This window comes from Melanostigma gelatinosum (assembly GCF_949748355.1).
Source record: "Melanostigma gelatinosum genome assembly, chromosome: 9".
NCBI lineage: Eukaryota > Metazoa > Chordata > Actinopteri > Perciformes > Zoarcidae > Melanostigma > Melanostigma gelatinosum.
Window position 1 is genome coordinate 15,525,718 of NC_136642.1, and position 27,782 is coordinate 15,553,499.

The window sequence follows — 27,782 nt, forward strand, 5'->3', positions numbered from 1 at the left end:
AGTCCAAGCAAGAAAAACACAGGTTGATGTTTTTTCCTTTGCACAATAAGTGACACAATGATCAATTGAAAAGATCACAAACTATGGGGCAGTGGTCAATGGTGAAATAGGCCAGTAGACCAAAGTTTAGTCAGGGTTAGGATGGCGTTAAAATGGCTTCAGGCTGACGTGAGGCTGAGTAAGACTCATCTGCAACCACTAAATGGATTAAACCTTCTGCACACTCAGCTCTCATCTCGCTGTGTTTTACGTCAAAGCAGTGGAGGCAATATGCCGTAATAAAGAAGGTGGTCACAGCACAGTCTCCTGTGTTTCCGCTCAGCCAGATGTTAGTCTCTGCACTGTCGTCCACCTGCCGCTGTCTTGTAGGGGATGAATAGAGAGACAGATTCTGACTCAACATTTCTAGTCGTGGTTCAGCATCAGTCCAGTAGGTGGCGGTAGTGCGCTGTGTGGTATTTTGACAGCCGCTGGTACATCACAAAGACTACAGAAGAAGAAGCAGAACAAGAAGCGGTGGGAAATTTGACAGTGCCCGAGAGATTGTTCACAGTTCCCCTTTCACTCCGAGCAAACATTGATCGTGAGAATTCAAATACGTACATGACATGGACCGGTACGTGTTGGTTGTATCCTTCGGCCAAACGGACGACGACCTGGCCGAGGAGTACTCATGTAAGTTTAGCTAACGTCCATGCTGCTAAACCAGGTTTAGTTAGCTTGTGGCTTAAAAAGTGTAAACCTGGCTACTGACTTGTCAATGTCCACAGGTCTGGAGCCAGTAAAGCAGATGCATGGCAGACTTGTGGACATCTCCACTCAGGAATCATCGAGAGGGATCTCCGTGTTTCCAGGTGCAGTATGGGCATCGTTCAGCCTGTCTGACCTCGGTTGTTATTCCACTACTTTCCTCACCGCTTGTCTTTTCTCCGTGTGTGTTTTCCCAGCTTGTTCTCTCGGTGGCAGCCCTTCGGTTCAGAGGTGGTACTTCGCTGTTCAGGCTTGCCAAGGACTCACGCAGGTTGGAAGATTCAAGCTGGTTTATGTAGCGAGGAACTTGGCACAAGTGCCTGTCTATGTGTCTACAGGAAAATGCCTCTCTGTCCACGGATAAGAAGTATCCATCGATCAGAAAATGCTGTTCAAATTGTAGAATAAATACTTTTTCAGGTTTAAATACATGAGACAATCGTATGGAGAGCTCCTGTCATGAAGAGTTTAGTGTAATATACCGGTGTATGTGTGTATATATATATGTATATGTCTATGTATGTATGTATGTATGTATGTATGTATGTATGTATGTATCTATATATATCGATATAGATATCTATCTAGATATAGATATCTATCTATCTATCTATCTATCTATCTATCTATCTATCTATCTATCTATCTATCTATCTATCTATCTATAATATGAGAACCCTCTCACTGCTCGACTGTCATGACTCTGAGTCTTATCCTCCTAAGTTACATTATATACATTTGGACATGATTGCTTATCATTCGTGGTCTTCATAGTCAAAACTACAAAGAACAGAACTTCATGGCAAGTTTGCAACATATTGATGATTTCCAGTTGTTGGTATAGCTCTTCAGTTTGTCATTAAAATGTTGAATCCACTTGTATGTTGACAAGTGAATTCATGTGAATGATGCTGATAGAAGTATTCCTTTATTTTCTCCTAGCTATTACACTACAACTAAAAAAGGGGACATGACATTTTAAGGAGTAAATGTATTTGGAGTTGTACCATTATTGACACCATGCTTAAGGAAAAGAGGCTGTCATTCTGTCATCATACTTGAATCTGTGTCACCTGTTTGGTAGTTTTGCAGCTCGGACTGGGAGGAGCCGGGGACAGGCCATCAGAACACTGAGAGTGGAGAGGAGAAGCCCACTGCTGTGGAGTCGTGTCTCAGTTCTCTGAGTACTCAGGAGGCAACGGACCAAAAGGCTGATCAGCCGTCACTGACGGAGTGAGTGACGGATGATATTTACTTTTTCTTCATTTGGATGTGTGTTTTTGTTTTTGTTCTGCTCGCTGCCGCTCTGTGATGCAGGTCTGTGCGTAAATCATCTGTGAGCTCATAACAACTTTATTATCTGAAGTAGTAAACTATATCATGATGATGCTGAATATTCCCCTCCTCATGAGTGAATGAAAATCTTATGATCCAGTGTGAGTACATATTATTCATGTGTCTTAAAAAGTCAAAGTGTTACATGTCATTGTGATGTGAATGTCTTTATTGATCAGGCTGATGGAGGAGGCTGCAGAAGGACTTCATCTACTGTCAGACAAGCTGCCACCTCCAGGTACTGTCGACCAATCTGCAGCGCTCACTTTCTTTTCATGCAGAACTTTCCTCAGCAGTTGTGAGTCATGTTATCATTTTGTGAAGATGTTAAATGTGGTCGTATTAATTCGAAGGCACACTCTTTTAATCCATGGTGTTAGAACCAAAATGATTCCACACACTACTTACTTCTCAGATGATTTTGGGTGTTGTCATTATCTGTACAGCACAGCTCGCCAGTTTCCTCCATTCATCTCTAATTAGGAGAACAACAAACGTCTCGGTTACTTATAGGGCAACAGAGCAAGATGTTAGTCTGCTGCACAGGAACAATGTCTCAGGTGAGAGTTCCAATAACAAGGAAGTAAAACCTCTTTACTGAAGCAAAACTCCTCAGCTGTGTGACAAGGATCCAGTCCAATTTAATGCAATTAGGTTTTGAATATCTGCGTGCTGCAGCCTTGTGGAAAAGGTGGCCTACTCTACTCCATGAATATGCACTCAGCACTTCTACTCTGACTACTTCTCTGTGACTCTGCCTCCTGAAGTGATATTTGCTTTCACTTCATCTTCACTGTCTTAAGGAGCATTTCTCAGTCAGCGTCCATCTGGAGCTGGAGTCACCACGGGCTTCCAAAGACAGTGTCAGCGGAACAACCGGTCTCTTATTGACCCGATCGAGACGAAAAAGAAAAAAGGCTGAAAATGTTGAATGAATTCCTCTTTGGTTCCCCCCCTCCTCCAAGGTAAAGCCTTGCTGGATGTGCTGGTGTTGGGCTCTGCCGAGCAGTCCCCTCTTATTAAAGACCTGCTGCCTCTGCTGGGAGCCCTCAAACACATGTCCCTCTGGCACGCTGCTGAGATCACTGTCGTCACACAGCACACCACTGGGTGAGGAGACGGCAAACACGCATGCGTTACACTTCTGGAGTTGCACAAAGCAAATGATGACGACACTTTTGAACTTATCTAATATGCAAACACAAAAGAACCTTCATAATGTCATTGTGTAAACAGGATACCTGTACATTCACTGGGCTGTACACACACACACACACACACACACACATACATATACACACATACATATACACACATATTCACGAGACTCATTCTCAGACTCGCACTTCTTTTTTTACTGAGAAGTCCGGCATTTGACACAACTCTGGGCTGGGTCAGACTGCTCCGTTAACCATCATTTCTTGATTGCCTGTTAATTATTTTATCTCTAATGTAGATAACAGAACTACTTGTGTCACAGATTTGCTGTGTGCACGCTTGATTGATTTGTTGATTTAATCTAAAGCTAACTTTTGGCGAATTTAGGCAAAACGCAAATGGACAAAGTAGTAACTTAAACAAATAAATGTATATTTTGGATGTTTTCTTTCCTCTGGTCTGAAAGAAGACATTATGGAATAAAATTGCCCACAATTTCATAAGTTATCAGTCCAAAGAGGTTTTTTCCTGTAGTGTCTCCCCTTAATAACACAAAACAATGTAGTTGGTTCCATTGAGCTCTTACAACACGAGACAATTACAGATGAACTACCTCCTCCCTGTGTTTGTCTTTAGTCAGTGAAATGTCATGCCATAAAAACACTAAGTGATTATTTGTAAATAGTATCATAATTAAGGCTCCAATGAGGATTGAACTCATGACCCCTGGTTTACAAGACCAGTGCTCTGCCACTGAGCTATAGAGCCGTACAGAAGCTGCAGGACCAGATCTCAGCTATGAAGAACCACCCAGGGTGTGGGGCACAGTTAGATCAACAGGTGTGTCCTGAGCTTTGTTATGCAGCACCGGCTGCTTGAATGCATAAAATGTTCACATGATGCAGCAGTATACTATTCTCACTGATCTCAATGAAGATGTGCAAACGTTTTCCTTAACTGTCCTGAAGGCAACTCTATGGTCAGACGAGGGCGTTCTCTTCAGGCTCAGCTGCTGCTGGTCTTTACACACAAAACTAATAGTTTGTTGTTTGTGTGCCAAACAGGAAAATTGCTAAATGAGAAATGGCAAAGATTACCCCAAAACGCTAGGAAATGCAGTGATATTGTATGAATTAGCAGATGTAATTACTTTGGAAGTGCTCCCGGTTTACCACTAGGGGGAGTCAGAAGAGTAAATATGAGCAAAGCCAATTTATAGTAATGCTTGAATAATCTGAGGAACATTTCTTCTGAAGCACTCATTTCAGTTGATGCTGAGATAGCGTCATTAAATCCAAAGCAATGAACTGCTGTTGTGCTTGCTTGTATAGGAGATTATAAATTACAGGAATCAGTACAAGTTCCTAAAGTTCCCCTGTGCTCGTCATTGAGTGGTCCTTTTTGTTTTGCCCAGTTGGCAGAAAGCAGCGTCTTACCTGAGTGCCAGTGTGGTGGAGCCTGCTGACCTACACACCTGTATGGATCCAAGAGAACTGTGGAGGGGCGGCCTGGTTATCAGAGAGAAGAAGGTGAGGACCTCAGAAGTGAGTGGAGGAAACCTGCAGGGTGCAGTTCTTTGTGCAAAGTTTATTCCACCGTTGTCCTCTTTACCTGACAGAGAAAGATGGAGCAGGTGGAGAAAACATGAATTCAGTTCAAGCCTGTACATTGTGCAGCCACTTACTTACTTAATATGTAAGTCTTTGTATGTACTGTGTACCGTTTTGAAGTACTGTAGGTGTAGCTGATCATATGAAAGCAAAAGGTGTGAGTGTGTGGTACTAGCTGTTGATTAATGAGACAAAGTGAGTCTCTGTTTGTGTGTTTGCTGGTCATGTGCTGTAGAGGGCACGAAGAGAAAGCGGGGATCTCTTGAACTCACCTGCCTGCTTGCCCGGGGCTTCTTATTATGAGCCGTGTTGTCTCTGCACACAGCTTGCTGGGCTCAGCGAGAGAAGGTGGAGTAAACGGCGTTTTCTTAAGCGCCACCTGTGCCAGGGCTACTCGTGGAGACCTGAATCAGGCCTCAGTGTGCGTTCTTTTATCTTTTTCATATGGAATTACTCATGCGCTGCACACAAAGGCATTGGGTCCACTTTCACATATTTTGAATAATGTGATTTTATGACTCAGTGGGAGGCATTACTGGAGGTCACTGAGGGGTCATGGGAAATAGCTCAGCCTGGCTGGCATTGCTCTGGCAGACCCGGCCCGGCCCCACATTGACTAGACCTTTCGCAGACAGGAGTCGGCTGTAATTGATTATTTTGGATTTAAGCAAGGACAAGTGTTAGAAAACGCCTCTGGGCAGCTTCTGCCTGTATTTAAAGGACCCTGATACTGACATGCAGGTACATCGTTGGTCTTTACTTTCATCGGAATTTAAAGTGTAAAAGTACAATTAGATGAAAAATAATGTCTTTAACAGTACTCTAATTCATTCTCTTCACGAAAACAATGTAATCTAGGCCTTACTGGTTTATTTACTATTCCATATGGCCAAAGTCATGCAAACACCAGCGTCCACTTACCCTTCTGTATGTTTGGTGTGATTTTCTTCTACATACAAAGATATTTTAGACCAAGGGTTCTGGATGTGGGTCGGAGTGAGTCGCCCTCATTCAAAAGATTCATCTCATTCCAGATTCGATCATTGATTCGATCATTGAATCTGATCATTGAATCTGATCATTGAATCTGATCATTGAATCTGATCATTGAATCTGATCATTGATACGATCATTGAATCTGATCATTGAATCTGATCATTGAATCTGATCATTGATTCAATCATTGAATCTGATCATTGATTCGGTACTTGATAGGTTCTTCAGATACGATCTTTGCAGCCCGGTCGTTGAGAATCACTGTTTTAGACAATAGTGTGATTCCTGCAGTTTGTCTCATACTGTTGGTGGTTTTTAACCTGGCTGACATTTCCTGTTGCCACCCTTTAATCATTGATCAGAGCTAAAATTTTAAATTCAATTTTTTTCAAATTCAATTTTCACCTTATTTCATGTTAAACATAACAGGCCAGAGAGATTGGAAGTTGAAGAAACATTCCCTTAAATGAAAAGAATGTTTCTGTAAATATGTCTGTTTGATGCAGACCGTATGAGAGTTTGTTGTGGAGATGAATCCATAAAACTGATGTAATTCTGAGGCCACACATTCTATGACCACAGATTCCAGTTTGAAGTTGAGCATTTCACATTTTCTTATTCTCTGTTAATATTCATTTCCATTTCAGCAACATCTAAATTCTATACCAGCCCTTTTACATGTAACGGAGACAAAAAGTTTCTGGGCTCAAACTCCTTAAGATTGAATTTGTTCAGTTCATTGATCTAGTGCTGTTTGTGTTCTTCTCTGAAATATGTTCAAAGCAGCATTAGCTGATATTCTTTGGAGGAGTGGAACAGCCTCTAAAAACACAACATTTAAAGTAAAGTTGCAGGCAAGTTTGAATTGTTGCCGTAGTCAACTGGCAACAGCGCTGCACGGCTGACAGAAGTGTTCTCCAGTCATCTCTGCTCCGTCTACCGAGCTGAGGCGAGCGAGCGGCTTCTCCTTCACAAAAGTGACCTTTTCTAAGTTGCTGCTTTCAGAAGTGAGTCAGTAAACGCTTCACAGTTGGCGAGCAGTGGAACAAAGGCGAATCCCCAAAAGGAATAAGAGCCTGTCTGAGAACAACCACTGCCACTTTACAGCTGTGTACAACTACTGTGTGTGTGTGTGTGTGTGTGCCATTAACTACGCAGCCTTGTGACAAAGCAAACCATGTCTATTTCAGTGTTGAACAAACACTCACTGCATGATATAGACTGTAGCATTGTACAGAATACAATAACTTTCCTTTTCCCTCCTGTGTGTGTGTGTGTGTGTGTGTCTGTGTTTGCCTCAGTATGTGTCGGAGCTCCGTTTTGACGGCTTTTCTCTGCGCTCTCCATTGCATCACGCACCAGGGACCGGCCTCTTGCAAGCTCCCTACACCACGACGGACCACAAACTGCAGTCTGAGGTGAGTCCTGAGCTCCTCACTTCCTCTCACGTCTTTATTCACCAACCTCAACCAAGCAAAAACACCTCAGACAACCAAAAGCCTTTACTTATGGGAATAGTTCCCACTGCACTGAGAATGTGGCCGTCTTTTAACGCGCAAGTGTGTGAGAGCTGTAGCCTGATAATGAGACTGAATAGCCATTTTGTTTCAGGGCTTTTGTATTTCGTTTGCCCCAACCAATCAGTCGTGAGTGACGTATCCTTTCCGTTGACGTCATTGGCGCTATGAAGCAATGTTGCTCTCCGGTTTGTTTGTGTCGTGCGTGAACACTCACGTGGGCGGTGTGATTCACATCCTGCCACTAGTTTCACGCCATTCAGCTGATCGAGATGCAAAGAAATGCAGTAATGAAGAAGGAGACAGCTAGTATGTAAACATGAATACAAACAATGCACAATTTGAGGTATTTAAAATGAGTAAGGAAATTTATTTAACACGTTTATTACACAAGATTACAGACAATGCGTTTTGGTGAGAAATGAATGTAAACATTTCTCTTTTTTTTTTTTTTTTTTTTTTGTTTACAAGAAATCTCCACAGGGTAACTTTAGCACCTCATTATTTGTCGTTTCTTCCTCTTTGATTAAATAAACACTCTGATGTGCCAGCAGTTGCATCACAGCAGCGAGCAGAGTCTTCTGCCAGAGTGCTGTGGGCCCTGCACTTGGTCCAAACGTTGCCAATTAGGAAATCTTGTTTCGAGAAATGTAACGTGTTTGAGGTCATTAAGCTTGAAAGAAGACGATGATATAATTACGCCTGTATGTCAGATTTCCTGTAAACTTGAGGGGAGGTTTGGATTGACAGGATGTCGAGGAGATAATGACTGAATTTACATTTAGGAAGGAACTGTTCCTTTAACCCCAGTTCAAGCCTCATCTTACCTCCAAGCTAAAGAGTTGTATAAGCTGCACAATCTCCGAATGATTTCTGGTGGCCAGACGGAGAGGAGTTCAACAGGGTCACTTCCTGGTTGCCCTTTAATCACATTGAGGAACCTGTGACTGAAGGACCATCAGTCGAATGAATCAAATGCATTTTATCTGCCAAATGAGGGCCGACCTCTTGCGCCTCTGATGAACATTTAGCCACAAAACAGTATTGAATATAGATGTATCATCTCAGCACAGAGAGCCAATGCTTCAGGGTTTAACTGATGGGAATCTGTCTGCTGCAGTCACATGTTGTTTCCTGGACCTCAGTGCTCATCTTTTATCGATCAATCTCTCACCAGAGTTTATATACTTCATGCGGCAACCTTCAGTTGCATCGTTCACTTTTCAATGATCAGCTTTTTCTTTATTTGTCCTCTACATTTCTAATGGAGCGGTTCAGAGGTATTTGTCTTGAGGGGATATGAATCGCTGGCTGAGAAACTAGAGTTAGCTGTCAGCTCGCAGTGATATCTCTATCCGCCCGATGTGTGGCCTCGGTTAATGTTCATGTAACACTTTTGATCGTAAGTTATTCATATGAACTGTTTGCAGTACATGTTTTTTAAGGGGTGCATCGATCCAACTTTTTCTTTCTGGATGTTGATACCTGGGCTTTGGGTATTGGCCGTTGCAGAGAACTGATCCAATACCAGCTTCAAAATTAAAAGGAATTCAAATTGAAGTGTAACCGTATTTAAATGTAGCAACAAATAATAATCATACCTATTATTATTATTATTATTATTATTATTATTATTGTTATTATTATTATTATTATTATTATTATTATAATAAGTCAAAACTTAAGCATATGTATTGGGGCTTTTTCTGGCATCCTAAATATGGTAGTATGAGTACTGGAACACACACTCAGTTACTGTCATAGTTGGTAATTACTGGTAAACATGACCTGCTCAACGTCAGCATGTTAGCATTGTCATTGTGAGCATGTTAGCATTGTCATTGTGAGCATGTTAGCATTGCCATTGTGTGCATGTTAGCATTGTCATTGTGAGCATGTTAGCATTGTCATTGTGCGCATGCTAGCATTGTCATTGTGCGCATGCTAGCATTGTCATTGTGCGCATGTTAGCATTTCTATTGTGAGCATGTTAGCATTGTCATTGTGAGCATGTTAGCCTGCTGACGATAGCATTCAGCTCAAAGCACCACTGCTGATGTTGATTGATAACTCAACTAGTCAACTAATTGTGTGAGCTCTAAACATTATGAACATTGTAACATACAGTTATTATTGTTTTATAACAATGGGTGATTTTTTTCTAATCTACGAAATACATTGAAATAGTTTTGCTACTTTTTTGGGTAATACTTGGTTATAACTGCATTTTTCATTTTGCCACTGAAGCATCCACCAACTCTCATATGAATAACATGAAGAGCTTTTTACCCTATAGGAGCGGAAGTACTAAAACCCAAATGCTAACTGTTCCAGCATGTGATATGTTATAATCTGAGTGTGTTATTTGGAGAAGATGTTGTGTGCAGTGTAGAAGCTGTGTATTTGTTTAGAGAGCTAAACAAAGCTCTGTGTGCTCTGTGTGAGACGAGGTCTTTTATAACAGTTGGTATAGTTCTGTAATGAGTTGTCTCATCTAGATTAACATCCATAACAATAAAACTACACAGAAGCCCTGCCTCAGAAGTTATGACCTGATATGGGGTCTAATGACACACACACACACAGATGGCCTTTATTAGCATTAGCATCAAGGGCAGTTAGCTTAAAGGATGTCTGTTGTACACACTAAAGAAATACTGATAATAATAATTAGCTCTTCAGACAAGAGTAGTGATACAGAGTGGCTTCTGTAAGTTATATCATTTCCAGTGTGCGTGTGTGCGCACATTATTCAGTTAACACAGCAGAGAGCCACAGTTGAGGTGTGTGTTTGTGCATGCTACCCGTTTACACGTCTGTGGAGAGTGAGCCGGTGTGTTTGTGTGCCGGATGTGTGATCTCATTAGATCTGTGTACAGAGAAGCAGATGGCGGTGATTGTCTTTGCACACAATATAAACAACCGTCTGAGGACAACAAGACTATCACATCTCCACTCTGCTGGGATAACTGACTGTAAAATCTAAACTATGCTCCGACAAAAACTATTAGGCCTCCACACTGTCAGGAATAACTGTTGTGTTAATTACTAACACACACACACACACACACACACACAGAGACGCTCAGCCTCAGTGGGAAGGGAGGACACACTTTGTTTGATCGCAGTCATTTTTATGCTGCGATATCGACATACATCATGATATAATAATAGTAAAGTCTATAAAGACTGTTTATTAACAAAATATTGAGATGAGAATCTGTCTGAGTAGATCATCACACTGATGTCCTGCTCAATGATTGTCAGCACTGCGCAGAGTGATCTAGTACAACCACAGATATTGGAAGAATGGGCACTTTCTTACTACAGGATACAAGTCGTTATTCTACAATCTAACAAGGCGATTATTCTACAATCAGACTCCGAAGGCTGGAAATTGAGTCCAAGTGAAAAAGTGATTTTAGAAAATGTGCAGTCAAGGAGATGCTGCTCTAAAAGTAATTATACTCTCACCCTACACATTTTCAAATCAAGTGGAGGACATTCCTCTTAGTCACGTCACAGTCAACTTTTTTTATTCTCTTTACTTAATTCTCCAGCGAGCTGTTTATCAGAAAAGCTTTTTATTTATGGTGGATGTTCTCCTACACAGACTCAGCTGCCCTATAGCGTATTCAAATGGTGACATTTAGTCTCTCGCTCTCGCTCTCTCTCTCTCGTGTGTCCTTTTTAAAAGTGCCTCAACCCTGTTTGTCAAAGGAAGGGAAAGGGCGTTCACATAGAACTTTTTTTCAGATTTAAATAGACGACTGGGCACAAAATCTGCTTTCAAACTTCCACACTTCCTCCTCTCTTAAACCCTTTATCCTACAGTGAAAGTCAGCCATTTTGTTTGTTGCAACATACCAACGAGTACTTGTTAGTGGCTAACTTTACTCATGTTAGGTGTACATGTACTGCACTGCTCGGCTATTCACAGGGGACAAGATTACAGCGATCTATGTACATGAGGATGGGTGTGTTAGTAACTGATCGTACAGTACACAGTGTCGCTAATTTCAGGATCTGCTCATCAGCTGTGCACTAATACAGGCGGTTTGGCAAATGATTGCATAAATGAGAATAAAGTGTGGATGAGATTAAGGAGTTTATTTATTTGACAATTCATATCAACTAATTGCAATAATGTAAACACACAAAGGCAAACCCTGAGACTAAAATGAGCATTTACTCGTGCTATACTTTCAGTGACTCTAAGAATGGCAAGTTCAAATTCTACCTGGAACATAAATACAGTTACTAGGCCTGGGTTGGTTGCCATTTATATCTCAGAAACTTGTAAATATATGTTGTACACACTACAACACTCTATAACTGATCACACAATGATGTTAGACACAACTTTGACTTGGTGTGTTTGATTATTGTGAATCCATTCAGATTCTTAATTCTTACATATGTCCCCACCCATAGTGTTAAGATGGTTTATGTTTAAAGTGTTATGTAACTCTAAAATGATTCGTCAATTAATCCGTGACTTGGTCAGCAGTAAGTTCATAATTTTTTTACATTGGATTAATCTCTTCTTGAAGTAATTTTCTGGCTCTTTTTTTAATATCGGTGTAAACGGATAATCTTTGTGAACAAGACATTTGAAGACGTCATCTTTAGCGCTCGGCACTTGCGATAGACATTTTTCTAAATTTTCAACCAAACAATTTGTCAAAAAATGGATGGATAAATTGATAATGAGAATAAGTGTTCTGGTATTTAGGTAATTATACTGTACAGCGGGTAGAGCGGTGGATGTCCGTGCTCTGTCTCTGTGTGTACATCTGTTTTCCTTTCCCTCAAATCCTCTTTCTTTCTGCACACACACACGTCTGGATGCACCATAACATAGATCCGAGGTTGGTTATACAACATCGCCTCTGAGCTGGTTACGGTTGAGTGTCTTGCTCAAGGACACTTCAGCTGTATCTGAGTCTTTCAACTGCTGGATACTCTCCAACTCCTTAAGCTGTTGCCTCACAAACCACTGTGGTTTTTAGATGCTGTCTGTGTGATAAGAGAACCCTGTTGTTTTTTCTTCATCCTCTCCTCTGTGTTTGTTTGTTTCCTTATTTCGCTCTCTCTCCTCCACCCTTCTCTGTCTGTCTGTCTGTCTGTTCTTTGCAGGTCTTCCATTACTACGCACCAGTTTTAGATTTGGTTCAGATGGTTAATCTGTCAGACCTGCCCAGCTTTCTGATGTCCACAACCCAGTTTGAACTGTATCCTCATTTCTGAAGTGTGTATATGTGTGCGTGTGTGTTTGTGTGTTTCTTTAAAAACAAAGTATTTTCATTTCTACATCAATCTACTTTTAGCTGAGCCCACTTTTCTAGATGCAAACTGTTTGAATGACAAAATAATAAAACAACCTTCATTATTTTTCCTGGCATATAGATTTTGATGCACTTGAGATAACCCGATTGAATACAGGTCACAAAATGCAGCTTCTAGTGTTTTTACTGCAGCCGTCTAAGGATTATCCAGTCTTATCCAGGTTGGTATTGTATTGTTCCTTCACCACCAGCAAACAGAAGCGCGTCTGGGAAGTCGATGAAAGCTAAACTTCTGTTGGACCAGTTGAAGTCGCTGCGTGGAAAGGTATCGCCCCCTAAAGTCTGCCTTTATATGTACAAATACTGGAAAAAGTCAGTCGCATAACTTCTCTAATGCAGTTTTCCCCAGTCAAATGTGTAATGTAGATGTAGAGGACATACAGTAGAAAATGCCTAGAACATGCACATTCTATTTGATTTGTGGGACTGAGTGAGCGTGTATGTTTCTCTATGTTTCTACGTCTAGGTCGGCGCGTTGTTCAGCATGTCCTGTATAATCACCCCCATTGCGCAGCACGCAGCCAGCCAGCTCAGCTCGCAGCGCTGGAGAGAGTCTGTAGCCAGGAGACCAAAGTCCTTACCCGACTGTAAGACGGTTTTTGTTTTTTTCATGTCCTTTTCATTGCCTTGTTAAATGGATGACTGTCTGGCAACAACAGAGAGGAGCCATATCACCTTCTGTGGGGAAATAAATTGCTAACTAGGAATATACGGATATAGATAATAAAACACTCCTTTGGGGAAGCGGACTTGGAAGTTGGACTGAATCAATTTGGAAAGCACCACAGGAAAATTCAGAGACAAAATTCACAAGACAATATTTACTGGTATAGCATACCCTTGAGGAATTTGGATTGCTGTAGCAAATGTTAAACAATGAATATAATAATTGGACAGCAGGGATATACAAAAATGCTTGATCAACAGTTTTTAGAGTAAGATACATGAGAAGTCCAGTGTGTCGGCATTTATTTGCATCTAGCGGTGACATTGCAGAATGCAACCAACTGAATACCCTCACCTCGCTCAGCGTGTAGAGAATCTACGGTGGCCTTCAGGTCAGTTAAAAAACGCAAAAGGCACTCTCTAGTCTAGACCCAGTGGTTTTTGGTTGTCCGCTCTGGGCTACTGTAGAAACATGGCGGTGCAACATGGCCGTCTCTGTGAAGAGGACCCGCTCCCTGCGTAGATGTGGGGAGGGCTCAGTCTAAGGTAACGAAAACACAACGAGTCTTAGCTTCAGTTGATTAAACATGAATATTATTCCTTTTCTGCCAATAAATACCCTACATGTTGCACACTGGACCTTTGAATGAGAATTGTATGGATGAAATATTTATAAATAAATCGTATAAAATGGGAAAATATCACCAGCAAACCATAGGACAAATTAGGATTTAAAGATCATATGGAGAGTGCAGCAGGCGTTAAAGCAATAAATAACCGTAATACAACAAGTTTATAAAACACGTTGAAGTGAATTACCTGCTCAGTCGTGAGTTAACTCTGGATGTAATCTCTCTCTTTCTGTGGGTACCCTGCAGTGCCTGACGTAGAGCTGAAAGGTGAGAGTGCTCACTACCTCCTCCTGGTCCAGGGCTCGGAGGACGTCGGGTTCGGAGGCTGCAGAGTCCGGATGTTGCACTCAGACAGTCAGATCAATGGAGCGGCTGCCATGGCAACCGTCTCAGGGCTGCTGAGAGAGAAGTCTCTGTCGTCATCATCAGGTATATTAAGCTGGTGTGTGTGTGCGCGCGTCACTGTGATTGTTTTCTTGTCACTTTATTAACTAAAAACTTGAATCGCAGCATCTTGGACCGGCCTGTCTGTCTGATAGCAACATTTATTATTTTGCACCATTAAAATAATGCCAAATCAGTGATTTTCAGTTCCTGTTTGCTATGTACCCATGGATATACAGACAATTATCACTGGATTACTTTGATAGTGAAGAAACCTTGATGACTCTAAGAAGGAGTACAAATTGCTGATGGGTTTTATACCTCAAATTTAAAAAAACATTTGGAGATTTGAGCAACATTTAGCAGTAATTTGTTACACTTGAAGCCTTTCAAGTGTCCTGTGTCTCTTAAAGCAGCTCCTCAGCTTGATTGGAGCAGAAGCCCTTCTGTCTTCATTGACAGAATGAGGGGCGGCCATTGTTCATCAGGCTAGCCTGTATCATTTCCACTGTTTCTCCTCCCCTCCTCTCTCACAGCATTGGACTAGTCCTTTAAGGATTTCCTCATCCTTGTCACTAAAATCAGAACAGTCAATCAAAGAGAACAGAAGTGAGAACAGGGTGTTGAAGAGACATATGGATTGACAGAGAGAGAGAGAGAGCGATGAGGAGGAATGGAGTGAATGTATAGGTGAGAGGGAAGAACCGGAACAAAAGCCTTTGCTGGTTATGTCGTACTAGAAGGACAGACACACGTGAATCTCAAACTGTTGTGTGTTTTGTTCTCTAAACTTCTCTTGTCTCCGGATGAAAGTCCTCCATTGTTCTTTATATGTTATTTAAGAAACCGGGTTTGGTTATTCCTCCCGAGGGTTTCCACTGTTGTTAACGTTTTATGCAACCTTCAGGAGACATTTTTGAAATACTTTTAAATGCAGAGCAAGACTATAAAAGGTGCCCTAACTGCTTCAATGACGGCAACGTTTTGAATAAAATTGAAAGTCTTAAAATGCGTACCAGAGGGTTGTTGCACCAGAACAAAAAGCGTTAAATACTCAATATATATGTGTGACCTTTTCTGGCATGTTTCAAATCTCTTTGGCCAACAAAGCAGTAACAGATTTAATTAGTGAACCATATGTTTACTACAAAGTATTGGACCAGCAGTAGGTTTATCTGTTGTTGTTGTTGACTCATTCAGTGGTCCCCCACCTTTTGACCTTATGATGCCTTAAATGGGGCTGTAATGAATTAAAAATTAGTCGTAATTCCTCCCAAGAGTGATATTTTTTAAATTCATTTTGCATATTTCTTAGAGACTTGAAGAGTTTTCTGCCAAGTATTTCAAGTGAACTGACCTTTTTTCAGCAAAATCGTTGGAGCACCCCTTGAACTCTCCGTTGCCTCTTCTGATCCCACTCGAGAAATATCAAAACATTCTGCAAAGTCCTCTCCGAATCAATACACTGTTGAGGTTTCGCACATTTTCCATTCACTGTTTGTCTCTCATCGACCAGGAGGCACTGTCGGCAGCATCTTCTACCCTCTTCCCTGTCTTCAAGGAGCCGGCCTGCTGAAGAGAGAGAAGAAGGTGACCCGGGTCCAGACACTGGTACTCCAAGAATATCTCAGTAAGTTCTACTTTTAACATGAATCCCAGAATATACTGTAATTGTAGGTGGTGTAGAAGTCGAACATTATGAAGACAGAAAATACAGCACACTGTTGAAGTCGAACAGATTTCATCATCACTTTTGTTGTGTTTTAGTGCTACCAATGCAAATTCTTTGAAATGCTTGCATGCTTAATGGATGATAATATCCAAGAAAAGCCCTCAGAGCAGCACCTTGAGTTCTCTAAGATGTGTCAATCAAACGTTCATGCCCCCAAGCAGGCTGGGGAAGCAACCTCTCACAGACCAGTAGAGGAGGTTCATGCATTTATACGAGCACAGATTCTTCACATAACCTGTTGTGGCTTGTCGAATAATTGTTGTCTTCTCACCAGGAATATTGTTTGACACTTCATGACAGACCCGCACACATACTACACCTGGTTGATGGTGCGCACTGTTCAGCAGTCATTTTTACAGTGTGATGGGGATTGTCTGATTCATGTCGCGAACCCTTTCTGTACCCTGACACACAACGCGTTGGTCCAACATGTCTTTATGGTTTGGGGATCAACACACGATGTGCAAATCCATTTCACGGATGGAAAAAACGCATCTAACCATTTGCTTCATGGCTCATATCTCCAAAAAACGCTTATAAGATCTTCAAAACACAGATTAATCTCATTCCATAAAGTTATAAGAGCTGAAAGAATGAATTCATTAACCCTTCAGTCGATGTACAAATGACAAATTGGCAACTATTTAAATAATTCATGAATCATTTCAGTTATTTTTTAAATGAAAAAGTCATACCCTTGCTGGTTCTTCTCATATGTGAAGATTTGCTGCTTTCTTTCTATTTTATATCATAATAAATTTAACATTTTGATTTTGGGGTTTTGTAATGTTGCTCGCATAACAAATTAGTAAATTGCAGTGGCAGTCTTCAGTGTGTGTGCATCAACTGTCGGGGCACATCGGAGCTTCCTGAACTGTTTTCAGTTGGAGCTCTCACCAGCCCCTCAGCACAGGCTGGTGCACAGCAACGCTCTGTTGAAATATCATTATTTTACAGACGCACATTATGTCCCCTTGGCAGGAGAAGATAGCGAAACACCAGTAGAGTGGAGCCAGATTAAATGGAGTGGAGTGAAATTCTTCAACTTCAGGAAACGCAATAGGGCTGTTCTTTGAAAAGGCTGTGAGCGGAATGAAGAGCCCTGAGAGACCAGAGACCTTAATGAAATTCATTGCAATGTCTTCTGACTTGGCATTAAGTTGGAAGTTCACTGGAAGTTTTTTTTAAATTTTTTTATGTGAAACGTGTGTGTGCACCATCATGGGTCTGTCGTTTGTCTCATAGGCTGTAATCAGTCTGTGTCTCTGCATGTGAGGAGTATTCAAGCTGATGCTGGTGTGTGCGAAGCACTTCTTCTTTCAATTTCACTGCTTATTTAACTCTTAACCGTTTATAATGTAGCGTGAACCTTTTTTTTGAATGTGCCCCTTCACACCCGTGGCACTCTGCAGCTTTTGTTGACAAGAAATAGTTGCCTTTGAATCCGCCCACTCCACCGAGTACGACTATTCTGTTGGATATCAGGCAAAAAAATAAATACTCAAGACGATGAATAATTACTTATGAATTTTACAACTCGAGTAAAATTTACAAAACGATGCAATTTGACAGTTGCATAGATAGCTGTACATTTAGTGGGCCTACATCAGAGAGGAGACTTACCTCCCATAATTAAAGCAAGAGAGTCTTCCTGTTTCATCACATAGATCTTTGGAGTTTCTTGTAGTCGAGGGAAAAAACTAGTCTGGTGTTGAGTAGTAGTGAAATTCAAAAGTTTAGTGCAGCGAGAAACCAAAAAAAGTCAAAACCTATATTTGAAATGTTGCCAAGATTAAACCCAGTGTCTGTTTGTGTGTCTAGGACAAAAAGAACAAGCGTCTGCTTCGACCTCAATACCCGTCAATGACCTGAAGGTCATTCTGAGTCTGGCCAGGGAGCAGTATCTGAAGATGACTGACTCCACTCTGCCCTCTGCTGCCACCTGTCTGACAGACGAGGCGGAGAGCACAGCCGCCAACAACTCGGGTATGGATCCATCCAGAGCTGCAGTAGACTCAATGAAACTCCTCCCGCTCACAGACCACCTCCTCCCACACCACCCTGGGGAATGCTCTGTTTATATCCCTGAAATAACACTTTCTGTTTTTTAAGTTGTTATTGTGTAGGCAGAATGTGAAGACCTGGAACAACGCCCCTATTCTGTCTCGGACTCTCGGTAGTGTTCTCTTATTATTCCAGGATGGTTATCCTCGTTGCTAGCATGCTGTCAGAGCATTTAAACAAATGATCTTCTTTTGTTGTGTTACCTTTATGGAGTGTTAAGTTAACAAGCGGAACTAGATACAAACTCTTTTCTTGTGAGTCTTGTGCATCGACCTATGTGACTAGATTTGCCTCAGCTTGTGTATTTGTATTGGAACTCGTCTAATTCTCTCAAACAGTCCACATAACGGCCTTGTCTTTGTGCGTGTCCTCCCGATTTCATATTTTGTACCATTTATATATATTTGGCTCTCCATTTGGTAAAGCCAGTAAGCTTCTAATAAGATAAGTGATGATGGATGTAAACACGTAGCGACACTCTTTCTAAGTTGCACATCAGGTATTTTTTTTCCCTATAATCCTTGCCCACCCTCTGCTCTGGAGAATATTATTTGCTGCTTCTGCAGTCCATTAGGAATGTCTTTTTGCATTTCTGCAGCGCCCTGAAGGTGTGAATGACTCTGTGTGGGCTTTCAAACCACTGGCGGAGAGCTTCAGTCTCTTCATATATCACACTTACAACCTACAGACATTTCTGTGCATGAAAAACCGTCATCTTGTCAGTGAACCTGCTCGGGCAATGCCAAGCAGTATTTGCAGTATACTGCAAAAGTAAGGATCGTTTCATTCAGACTTGAAGGCTTCTTTTGAAGTGTGAGATTTCGGGGCACGGTATACTCCTCTCAATGCGGAAACAACCTGTGACTGCAGTTTAATGGAAATCAACCTATTGAGGTTTTGAAGAAGAGGGAGACAATTTAACTCCTCACATTTTCAATCAGGCAAATACAAATGTTTCACGTGAGACTCGTATTCAGCAATGTTGGCTCTTGCTGAAGGGGAATTTACCAAATGAATCATTGGGAACGACCAGCTGAGCCTTGATGTTTCCTCGTTGTAGGTCTTCCGAACATTTCCCACCTGCTATCTGACTGGCCTGAGAGGAGTGTCCTCCACAACATAGAGAACTTGCAGAGGAGACGACAGAAGAGAAGGTACATTTTTGTTTTAATTTGTTGTCTTTTCGTCTTCATTGCTGGAGCACGTATGGCATGTGACAGAGATGCACTCAACATCGATACATGACGACGATCACCGCCCAATGCATCTTCGGAACTATCAGCCAGGCAGGGCCGGCCCGGACGCCACAGAAAGCTGAGTCGACTGCCTCGAGAGGAGAAGGCCGAGATGGAACCGAAGCTAACCCAGCTAGGACCGAATGCTAGTCTGTCCCCGGCTAATGTCCGGTCGCAGGGAAATAAGATGGATGAAATAAGACTTGAGGCTAACCCAGCAACGGGAGATCAGAGACTGTTGGGCCCACGTGTTTACATAGACCTGGCTTCTCTGGGGCATCCTGGATCAAGACTCCGGTGGGAGACGAGAGGAGGTGGACTCGGTGTTTACATTCACGATGCTTGGTGCCTGTTACGCCCCCTGACTACATAGTCAACGTGGATGACATTGTTCCCCTGGTGTTGAACTTTTAATGTCTGCCAAGAGGCCGGCCTTGTTATCTGCCCAGAGGATTGTTTTTGTTGCTGCGGTTTACATTCATCCTGATGCAAATTTAAAAAATGCACAAGTGTTTTGTTATATTTTGTTGTGCAACCCTGCGTTGCATAATGATGACACTACATTATCCTTGAATCCTTAAATGATATTTAAATAGACACATGACAGTTATGTGCTCTTTATATGCTGTTTATGATCTACACAGTGTATTTTGTGTGTGTGTCAGATTTGGTTTGTTAGGTCCGGGCTCCAGTGACAGTCTGCTGGGTCCTAAAGACAGTCAAAAGAGCTCCTCTGCATTACTGGACGCCAAAGAACTTCTAAAACACTTCACATCTGATGGCCTGCCCGCTGGGGATCTACAACTCCTGGCTATCAATAGAGGGTAGGTTCAGTCATCTTTTCTGGCTTAAGCTTACACACATGGCACATATAGGCCTTCACACAGGAAGACATAGAGACAGTCGTGTAGACCGAGGCAGCCACAGACCGACAGGATTACAAGCAGACAACCGGCTGAGAGTGGCTCACACAAAGATGATCATGAAACAGGACGTATTAATAAAATAACAGATTTACAAATACACGTGCTGTATTCAGGTTGTTTTTGGATGGTTATGAATGACAGTTAATGAGGCCATAATGAGGATTTGATTACGATCATAAGCCTGCTACAAACAAATATTATTGATTTGGGTTAAAAAAGGAGCAGAGCAGTCATCAGTTAGTCCTAATAATCATGTCAAAAACTGTTTTAATCAGAAAAATGTGTATTTGAACCATCCCGACCCCTCAGGTCGTCTGGGACCGGTCTACTTTCTGTTCCCAGAGTCAGAACTAAACATGGAGAAGCAGCGTTCAGTTTTTCTGCTCCACATATCTGGAACAAAGTCCCAGAAAGCTGCAGGTCTGCTGAGACCCTCAGCTCATTTAAATCAAGATTGAAGACTTTTCTGTTTGCTGCTGCCTTTAATTGAACCACATTCAATTCATATATTAATCAATTTCCTGCATTTCTGCATTTTACTACTGCATTTTATTTCTTACACTGTTTTTTAATTGTTTTGAAATCTCCTTTTCTTTTGCCTTGTGTTTTGATGCTTTTAATGGTTTTATGTGAAGCACTTTCAATTACCTTGTTGTTGAAATGTGCTATACAAATAAACTTGCCTTGCCTATTTGTGACTCAATGAAGAGTAAAACATTTTCTTAAATAAACTTTTTATGTTTTTGTCCCCCACCCCTACTCTCTCTTTCTCCCGCATTGTCTCTCTCTCCAGTAATAACGTGTTCCAGTTGTCACCAGACCTTTCTCCCAAAAGAATTAGCCAGATGCCCTTCAACAAAGCCTCAGTGTCCCACTACCATGGCATAGAGTAAGTTTCTAGAAACTATGCAGCGGCTGTTCAGCTACAGTAACTGGTATTTTATAGTACAATGCAGCAAGGAAAAATGTATTATGATCAACAGACGCTCAGACAGTAGCAAGCCACATCAGTCTCCGTTCCTTCTTCATTTAATATTCATAAAAATGTATTTGTTCATTTAGGTTCTGCCTGGACAATCAGCGGTCCTTGGACCGGGACCAGGCCTTTGTCAAACTCCAGTCCCGTCTGATTCGATACGAGACCCAAACTACCTGCTCCAAGGAGCCCTGTGCCCTCCCGTTCGCCCTTAGCCCCGCCCCCTCCCCTGCTGTGATGTCAGAACCAGGAAGTGTGCCTGACGGAGAGACTCTGCAGAACGCTGATGTAGCGCGACTCAAGCGCAGGTCGAGGGACACAGACATTATCGGAGGTTATCCTCGCAAGAGGTATGATGATGATGAGGATGTATGTTGGTCCTGGTTAGCGCCAAGAAAGCGTATGAATGAATGGACACATCGATGGATGGATCTTGGAGTTGTACCAACAATGTTTACCATGTTTGTGTCTGAATGGTTTTATCTGAATGATCCAGGCTGGTGAAGTCAGAGAGCAGTGACTCCCTCTGTTCTCAGAGCAGTGGCAGCAGTGGGACACACCCTGCCATTAGGTCTCTACGACAACAGCCGAGCAGATCTCAGTCCACAGCCTCAGGTGTGTGCACGGTATTAACGATCGGACGATCTAATGAGCAACACTCTCAATCTGTTGTAGTTTAGTATGTAGGTGCTTCAAAACTGGCAAATATGCAAAAATCTGCACACCACTGCTTTAAATGTTAAGTGAAATTCATCAGCTTAATTGTTTAGTGACATCCTAGACATGCAACCAGAATGAGGATATCAAATTATACAAAGAGCAGCAATTCCAAACTGTATCCATCATCTCTTCTCACAACAGGATACAGACGTATAACATCAATACATCATATGTAGTAATTTACTCTCTTTTTTTTTTTATTGAATTCTTTATTGAATAACTTTAAAAGCCTAAAATATCTTTTAAATGTGATTATGACATCAAAAAGCTAACAATAAAGCTATTATTATTAGCATGTATTATTGCAAATTTGTAGATTTGCAAAATTAAATGCATCTCCTCTGTATACATATCGTTGTGGAGCAACACACTTATCAGAAAGAGATCCTGTTTGTATAGAACAAACTTTATTAACATGTTTTAACCAATTCAAACTTTCTTCAACAATCCTCAAAATTTTTAGGTGAAAACTTTGGAAGACCTCCTAAAATAATAAAGAGATGTCTGACTGTAGTAACTGTTTACAGGAGAGCCTGAACACATGTTTCAGTTAGACTAAATGATATGAATATATTTATATTGATATTATTATGATCTGGATTAAGTCTTGTTCTACTCAGACATATGCTGAGGATTTGAAATGCCTTGTTCATTTTCCTGACATTACTGCCCAGGTTTGGTGACTCTTCCCCCTGCTGACAAACCTAAACCTCAGGAGCTGAAGAGCCATTACGAAAAAGCAGAGGACAAACCTTCCAAAGAGTCACGCTCCCAGAAACACAACAGGGTGAGTGTGTGTGTCTGTTATTTTAAAACATATTCATGCTATAGAAATAATCTAGATATAACTTAACTTTGACTCATCAAATTGTGTCACTTGTTTGTGTATTTCTAGCAGGAAGCATGGGGAGCACTCGCTGTGGATTTTTGGTTCATACATGAACTACAAATACGTTTTCCCTTCATGTACGGTGGTTGAAGTTTCTTGTTAGGAGGCACTTTGGTTGCGGACATTGACCACGGTCGGCTGTAACACTGCATTGCTCTCATACCAACCAGTTTGTGATTCACAGTAAACATGGTTCAAGTTTGCCTTGGATTGCATACCAGACAAACTGAAAAGTTAATTTATTGCAAATTTGTTGGACTTCACAACACATACACTATAAATGGCGTTAACAACGTGAGGAAGAATGTGAAGTCTGTGTTCTTAAGGCTGCTAGTGTCCTCTTTGTCAGTCATGTCTCTCGCTCACTGAGCTTTTACCTTTCGGCATCCTTAAACTATCAGCACTCCAGCAGGTCGACAAGCAAATGTTAGCATTGCCTCGGTATCTGGAGCTAAACAAATGCAGAGCCTGGCTGTCTGGCCTGCTGTGGTCACTCTGCCTCTGTGTGACGGGTAAAAAAGGCAAACCCTTGTCGTGACTAACAAAATACAACTGCAAATGAAGACGGGAGCACTGTGTTGTGTTCATGGTGCCGCCTGAAAACAACAGTATAAAGCTGCTGCTATACTGCCACACTTCTACTCATGACAACGACAGACACATTTTTAGTGATGTTGCCACACTCGCACAAGATCCAAGTCTAACATTCTAGTTACTTTGGTTAGTAAAGGTGATAATAAACCATAGTTTTCCTGTGATATTCAACTGTCTATAAAAGCTGCTGTAGTGAAAGAATTTCCACTTGCGGGATTAATAAAGTAACTATATCTAAACTTTACACACACACACACAGCACACTTACTGTCTTTCTACTACAGATGAGAGTTGTACAAAACTCCAGGGAAGATTAACATTTTCTGTTTTGCATACGATCACTGAATGTGTGGGCTGCGTTATAATGTCACAGAAAAATCACTTTACAACTATACCATTATCATGTCACCTGCTGCCTGTCACACACACTTTTCTCCCCCATATTTTATGTATTTTTAGGGTACAGTGTGCAATGACAGAAACATGTACGCGGCGAAGTAACAGTGCACACACACATACAGCTCACAATCTGCATCGCGACCTAGACTTCTGAGTTCTGATTTGTGATTACTGTTCAAACAGGCTTATCATCCAAACCCAAGTATAGGAAAGGACAGTTGGCCCTACTCAGACATAATGATGGCAGTTTATTCAGGACAGAGATTAAAAGCTGCCTTTCTCCTCATGAGACTGAATGGCACAGATGTTTCCTCTGAACAGTCGCTGTGACTAGATTAAAGGCAGATCTATTTATTTCAGGACTGTGTTTTTTCCTGTGGCGAAGCTACCGGTACAATATTTGTATGTTTTGTACCTGCAAGCTCACACTGAATGTAAATGCACGCAAGTCTGAGGCAAGGACGGCCCCCAAAGTCGAGACATTTTGACATCCCTTCCTTTTTTAAAAAAAAAAGGGAGCTGTGCTAAAATGAGCTTCGCTGAACCGGATTAGCGTCAGGTGGTTAGGGAATAAACACAACTAGTAGATGTTTTCACAGTAATGCCAATATAGAACTGTGAGCGTGTTTATCTTTTGTGTCCTCAGATGCTGCAGGAGGTAGTGGCTAAAGCGCTCAAACACCACGGGATCACTGCCGAGCATGAGTGCTTTGAGGCCTGCGGCAAAAGACTGTTTGATATCTCGAAATTCTACCTCAAGGTTGGTCTGTTTACTGCCCACACGCAGTCAGCGCCGTCCTCCCTTTGACAGTTTCTTTATTTGTATCCAGGACTTGTACTGCAATTTTGACCATATGTTGTGTTTTGTTAGAGATCCTCGCAACAAATTAGAATAGGAACAGTTTGAAGACATCCATTTCTGATATTTTTGCCCAAAACACACATTTCCATCTATTTTCTTTTGTGGCTCCTTGTAAATTGTGATTCAGCGTTTTTGTTTGATAGAATATAAACACTGAGGAAAAACTGTTGCCAACAGTGCTGGAAGAAAGCTACTTCATATACTGTTGGGTAGTGTCCAAGCTATATATTTAATTTCTTTTGAGTGTTTGATTTATCCGAGATGTTTGTTTTTGTGTAGATAGTATTTTTCATTGCTATTTTTCTTTCTGTAAGTATTTGGCATCACTGCAGGCACCTCAGGTTTATAGGACAATGGATACCACACTGAAGAAAAACACACATTACTGGATGGACAGTTGACTTATTTTTGTCTGCATATCATTTATTCCTGTGACGCATCACTGGCCTGTTTCAAGTGTTTGATTTTGATTATGGACAAATATGTAGTTTAATCTAATACAACTCACTGTATGTAGTCATTTCCCTCTGAAATGTATTGCAGGATAAAGTAGCTGAAAATGCTCAAGAATATTTGATCGATATTTGAGTACATGTTACACTTTGCTTTTTTTTCTCTACTCTGTTCTACCAATATCCTCTCCCCACTTCAAATGTGTTCAACTTTGACCTAAAATATCTGGTGTGTATGATGTAAAGCCCACTTGAGTTTACCGTACTCTGTCAGTCAGAGTGATCTCTTCTGTTTGATCCCAGGATCTGAAGACATCTCGTGGTCTGCATGAGGAGATGAAGAAAGCAGCCAGCAGCAACGTTAAACAGGTAACACCACCAGACACCAATGGTTCTCACCTTGGCTTTGTAGTCCTTCTAAACCTAAATGTTTTCTTGTTCTAGGTCATTGACTGGGTGTTGGAGAAGACTTCAAAGAATTAAAGACTTAAAGAATACGAGAGAACTTAATTTTTGTGATTTTTTTTAAATTTTATTCCAGCCTTTTATTGTTGTTCCACCTTTTATTTTACATTTTTTTTTCCTAAGAGTGTTTACATTTTAAGCCTTCTTGATTAGTTTTGAATTGTTACATTAAGTCTGTTTTAATGAATGTAATCCTTTATTTATTTTGATCATGTCTTCCACTAAGATAATCATTTAGTGACATTCTTTTTAGATGTATTATTTATTTTTTTCAGTTTGTGTTTGTGCACGTCTTTCTGATATACTCCCACTGCTCCAGAGCCTTGAAACAGAAAAACAGAAACGTACTGAGACAGAATGGACATAGTGCTCTCTGAGAGGCAACAAGGGCTTAAACGTTGGCTTCAAGTTGCAGTTGTCTTTTCTTTGTAGCCATTTTCAAATAGGCTTTTGAATCATTTCCCTCTTTGTTCATTTTGTTTCTAAATACGATAATAATTTCATGGCTTTATGAATGTACATATTTTATCTTTTTACTGTTTGACACAATAAAGTGTTTATTTCCTAATTTGTGCAGTGTAACTTCCTGATTACCACCTGGGGAAATGGGTAAGTGCGTGTGTGTTTTTGTTTAGAAAAATGATGATAGTATGTGTGCAATCTCGAAAAATATGTATTGTTACATTATCAGTGTAACGACTAACAGCCCAGTCTGAATGGTAGCTGTTATTCAGACTCTGCCAGCAAAGCCAGGAGCAGTGCAGAACACCATGAAGCGCCAATTATCACTGATTGTTATACCGACTGAAGAGGAACGCTGCTAAGATTTCTGGATGGCCATAATGCGACGCAACAGTGTCAGGCAGTCGTTCCACTGCTGGCACCATGCTGTCTTTTCTCCAAGAGGAGCTGGCTACAGGTTTCTGGCAACAACAGAAAAATCTCCTCCTTGCCAAGATAACATAAAATGATCTGGTTGAACTTCACAACTAAAAAACGCTTCAACTTCACAGCAGTGGATAGTTTTATTCTGAGTTGGCATTGTATTATTACCTGCATGAATAATGCCGATACAAAGACCGTTTTATGACTATCCTCGAGAAGCCAAATGCGGTGAGGCTAGCTGGACTGTTCAATAAACAGGAATAACTTAGTCAAGTTTTGGTTTGTTACTTGGGTGCACTTTGGTACTAATATGAGAATTAAGAATTGTCTGCTCTCTTTAAATAGAGGAAACTTTATTCTCCATATTTGTTTGAATTTGAGAGAGCGACAGAGATATTATAATGTGTATTGATATTGTGTATTGATGTTATTGTATATTTCATTTTCTGATGCTTTTGCAATACCGTTTGTAAACGTTCATGCCAATAAAGCAGAATTTGAATTGAATTGACAGACAAAGACAGAGACAGACAGGACGTCTAACAATGCCTCAAAGTCGTGTGTGTGTGTGAGAGAGAGAGATGGGGGTGCATTCAGGGGTAGTGTAGGGACTTGGCAGTGGCATCCCGAAACATTCCTTTCTCTCACACACACCCCCCTTCCTCACCCCTCATCTCTCTTATCGTCAGGTTCCCAGAGACTGGTACTTTGTATTTCTGTGCGTGTGTGAGAAAAGGAGTTGTGTACAGTCAGTGAGAGTACATAGTTCCGTGATTTGAGGCCACGTACATGTATAGGTTGCGTGTGGGCGGTTGTTTTTGAGAGGAACAGAGGTTGAGGTGCGACTTCACCTCACAAACATGCTTTCTATCTGCTTTAGTAAGACAGTGTGTCCTTCTGTGTGTGTTCATGTACAGTGTGTATGTTGCTGAGAAGCTTACTCTTCTTCATGTAGGCTACATTAACAGACAATAACAGGGACAGAGTGAGGCGATGACCCAGTTTCTGTCTCTTGCAGTGCCTACAAAGTGTGCCTTTGTCTAACAGATTAATTGTGAATGTTCTCATGTGTATCACATCAGAGACCAGTTGTGTTCGCTGAGTTATCAGCTCAGATATCACATTCGACATACGTGGTAAAACTAGCAAAGAGTGGCAATTTAAAGACATTAAGTAAAGTGAAACAA

General features: G+C 41.2%; 1 protein-coding gene across 1 annotated transcript; it reads left to right on the forward strand.

Annotated features, from left to right (window-relative positions):
• Positions 1-515: 515 nt before the first annotated feature.
• mtbp (MDM2 binding protein) lies at positions 516-26,219 on the forward strand. Its single transcript, XM_079274550.1, has 23 exons — positions 516-675; positions 771-854; positions 948-1,021; positions 1,835-1,983; positions 2,265-2,323; positions 3,051-3,195; positions 4,658-4,772; positions 7,151-7,267; positions 12,506-12,600; positions 12,913-12,979; positions 13,181-13,301; positions 14,259-14,441; positions 15,913-16,026; positions 17,950-18,114; positions 19,253-19,346; positions 20,093-20,251; positions 21,147-21,242; positions 21,416-21,679; positions 21,826-21,944; positions 22,724-22,836; positions 24,578-24,691; positions 25,549-25,614; positions 25,690-26,219. The coding sequence occupies exons 1-23, from the start codon at positions 609-611 to the stop codon at positions 25,726-25,728; spliced, it is 2,619 nt and encodes an 872-aa protein (XP_079130676.1). The 5' UTR covers positions 516-608; the 3' UTR covers positions 25,729-26,219.
• Positions 26,220-27,782: the final 1,563 nt, after the last annotated feature.

What these genes read in the sequence shown, in the direction of transcription:
- mtbp (XM_079274550.1), top strand. Translation starts at nt 609, where the DNA reads ATGGACCGGTACGTGTTGGTTGTATCCTTCGGCCAAACGGACGACGAC. An exon ending in CTTGCCAAGGACTCACGCAG is followed by an intron (nt 1,022 to 1,834) that starts GTTGGAAGATTC and finishes CCTGTTTGGTAG; the next exon opens with TTTTGCAGCTCGGACTGGGA. An exon ending in CTCCTGGCTATCAATAGAGG is followed by an intron (nt 20,252 to 21,146) that starts GTAGGTTCAGTC and finishes CTCTCTCTCCAG; the next exon opens with TAATAACGTGTTCCAGTTGT.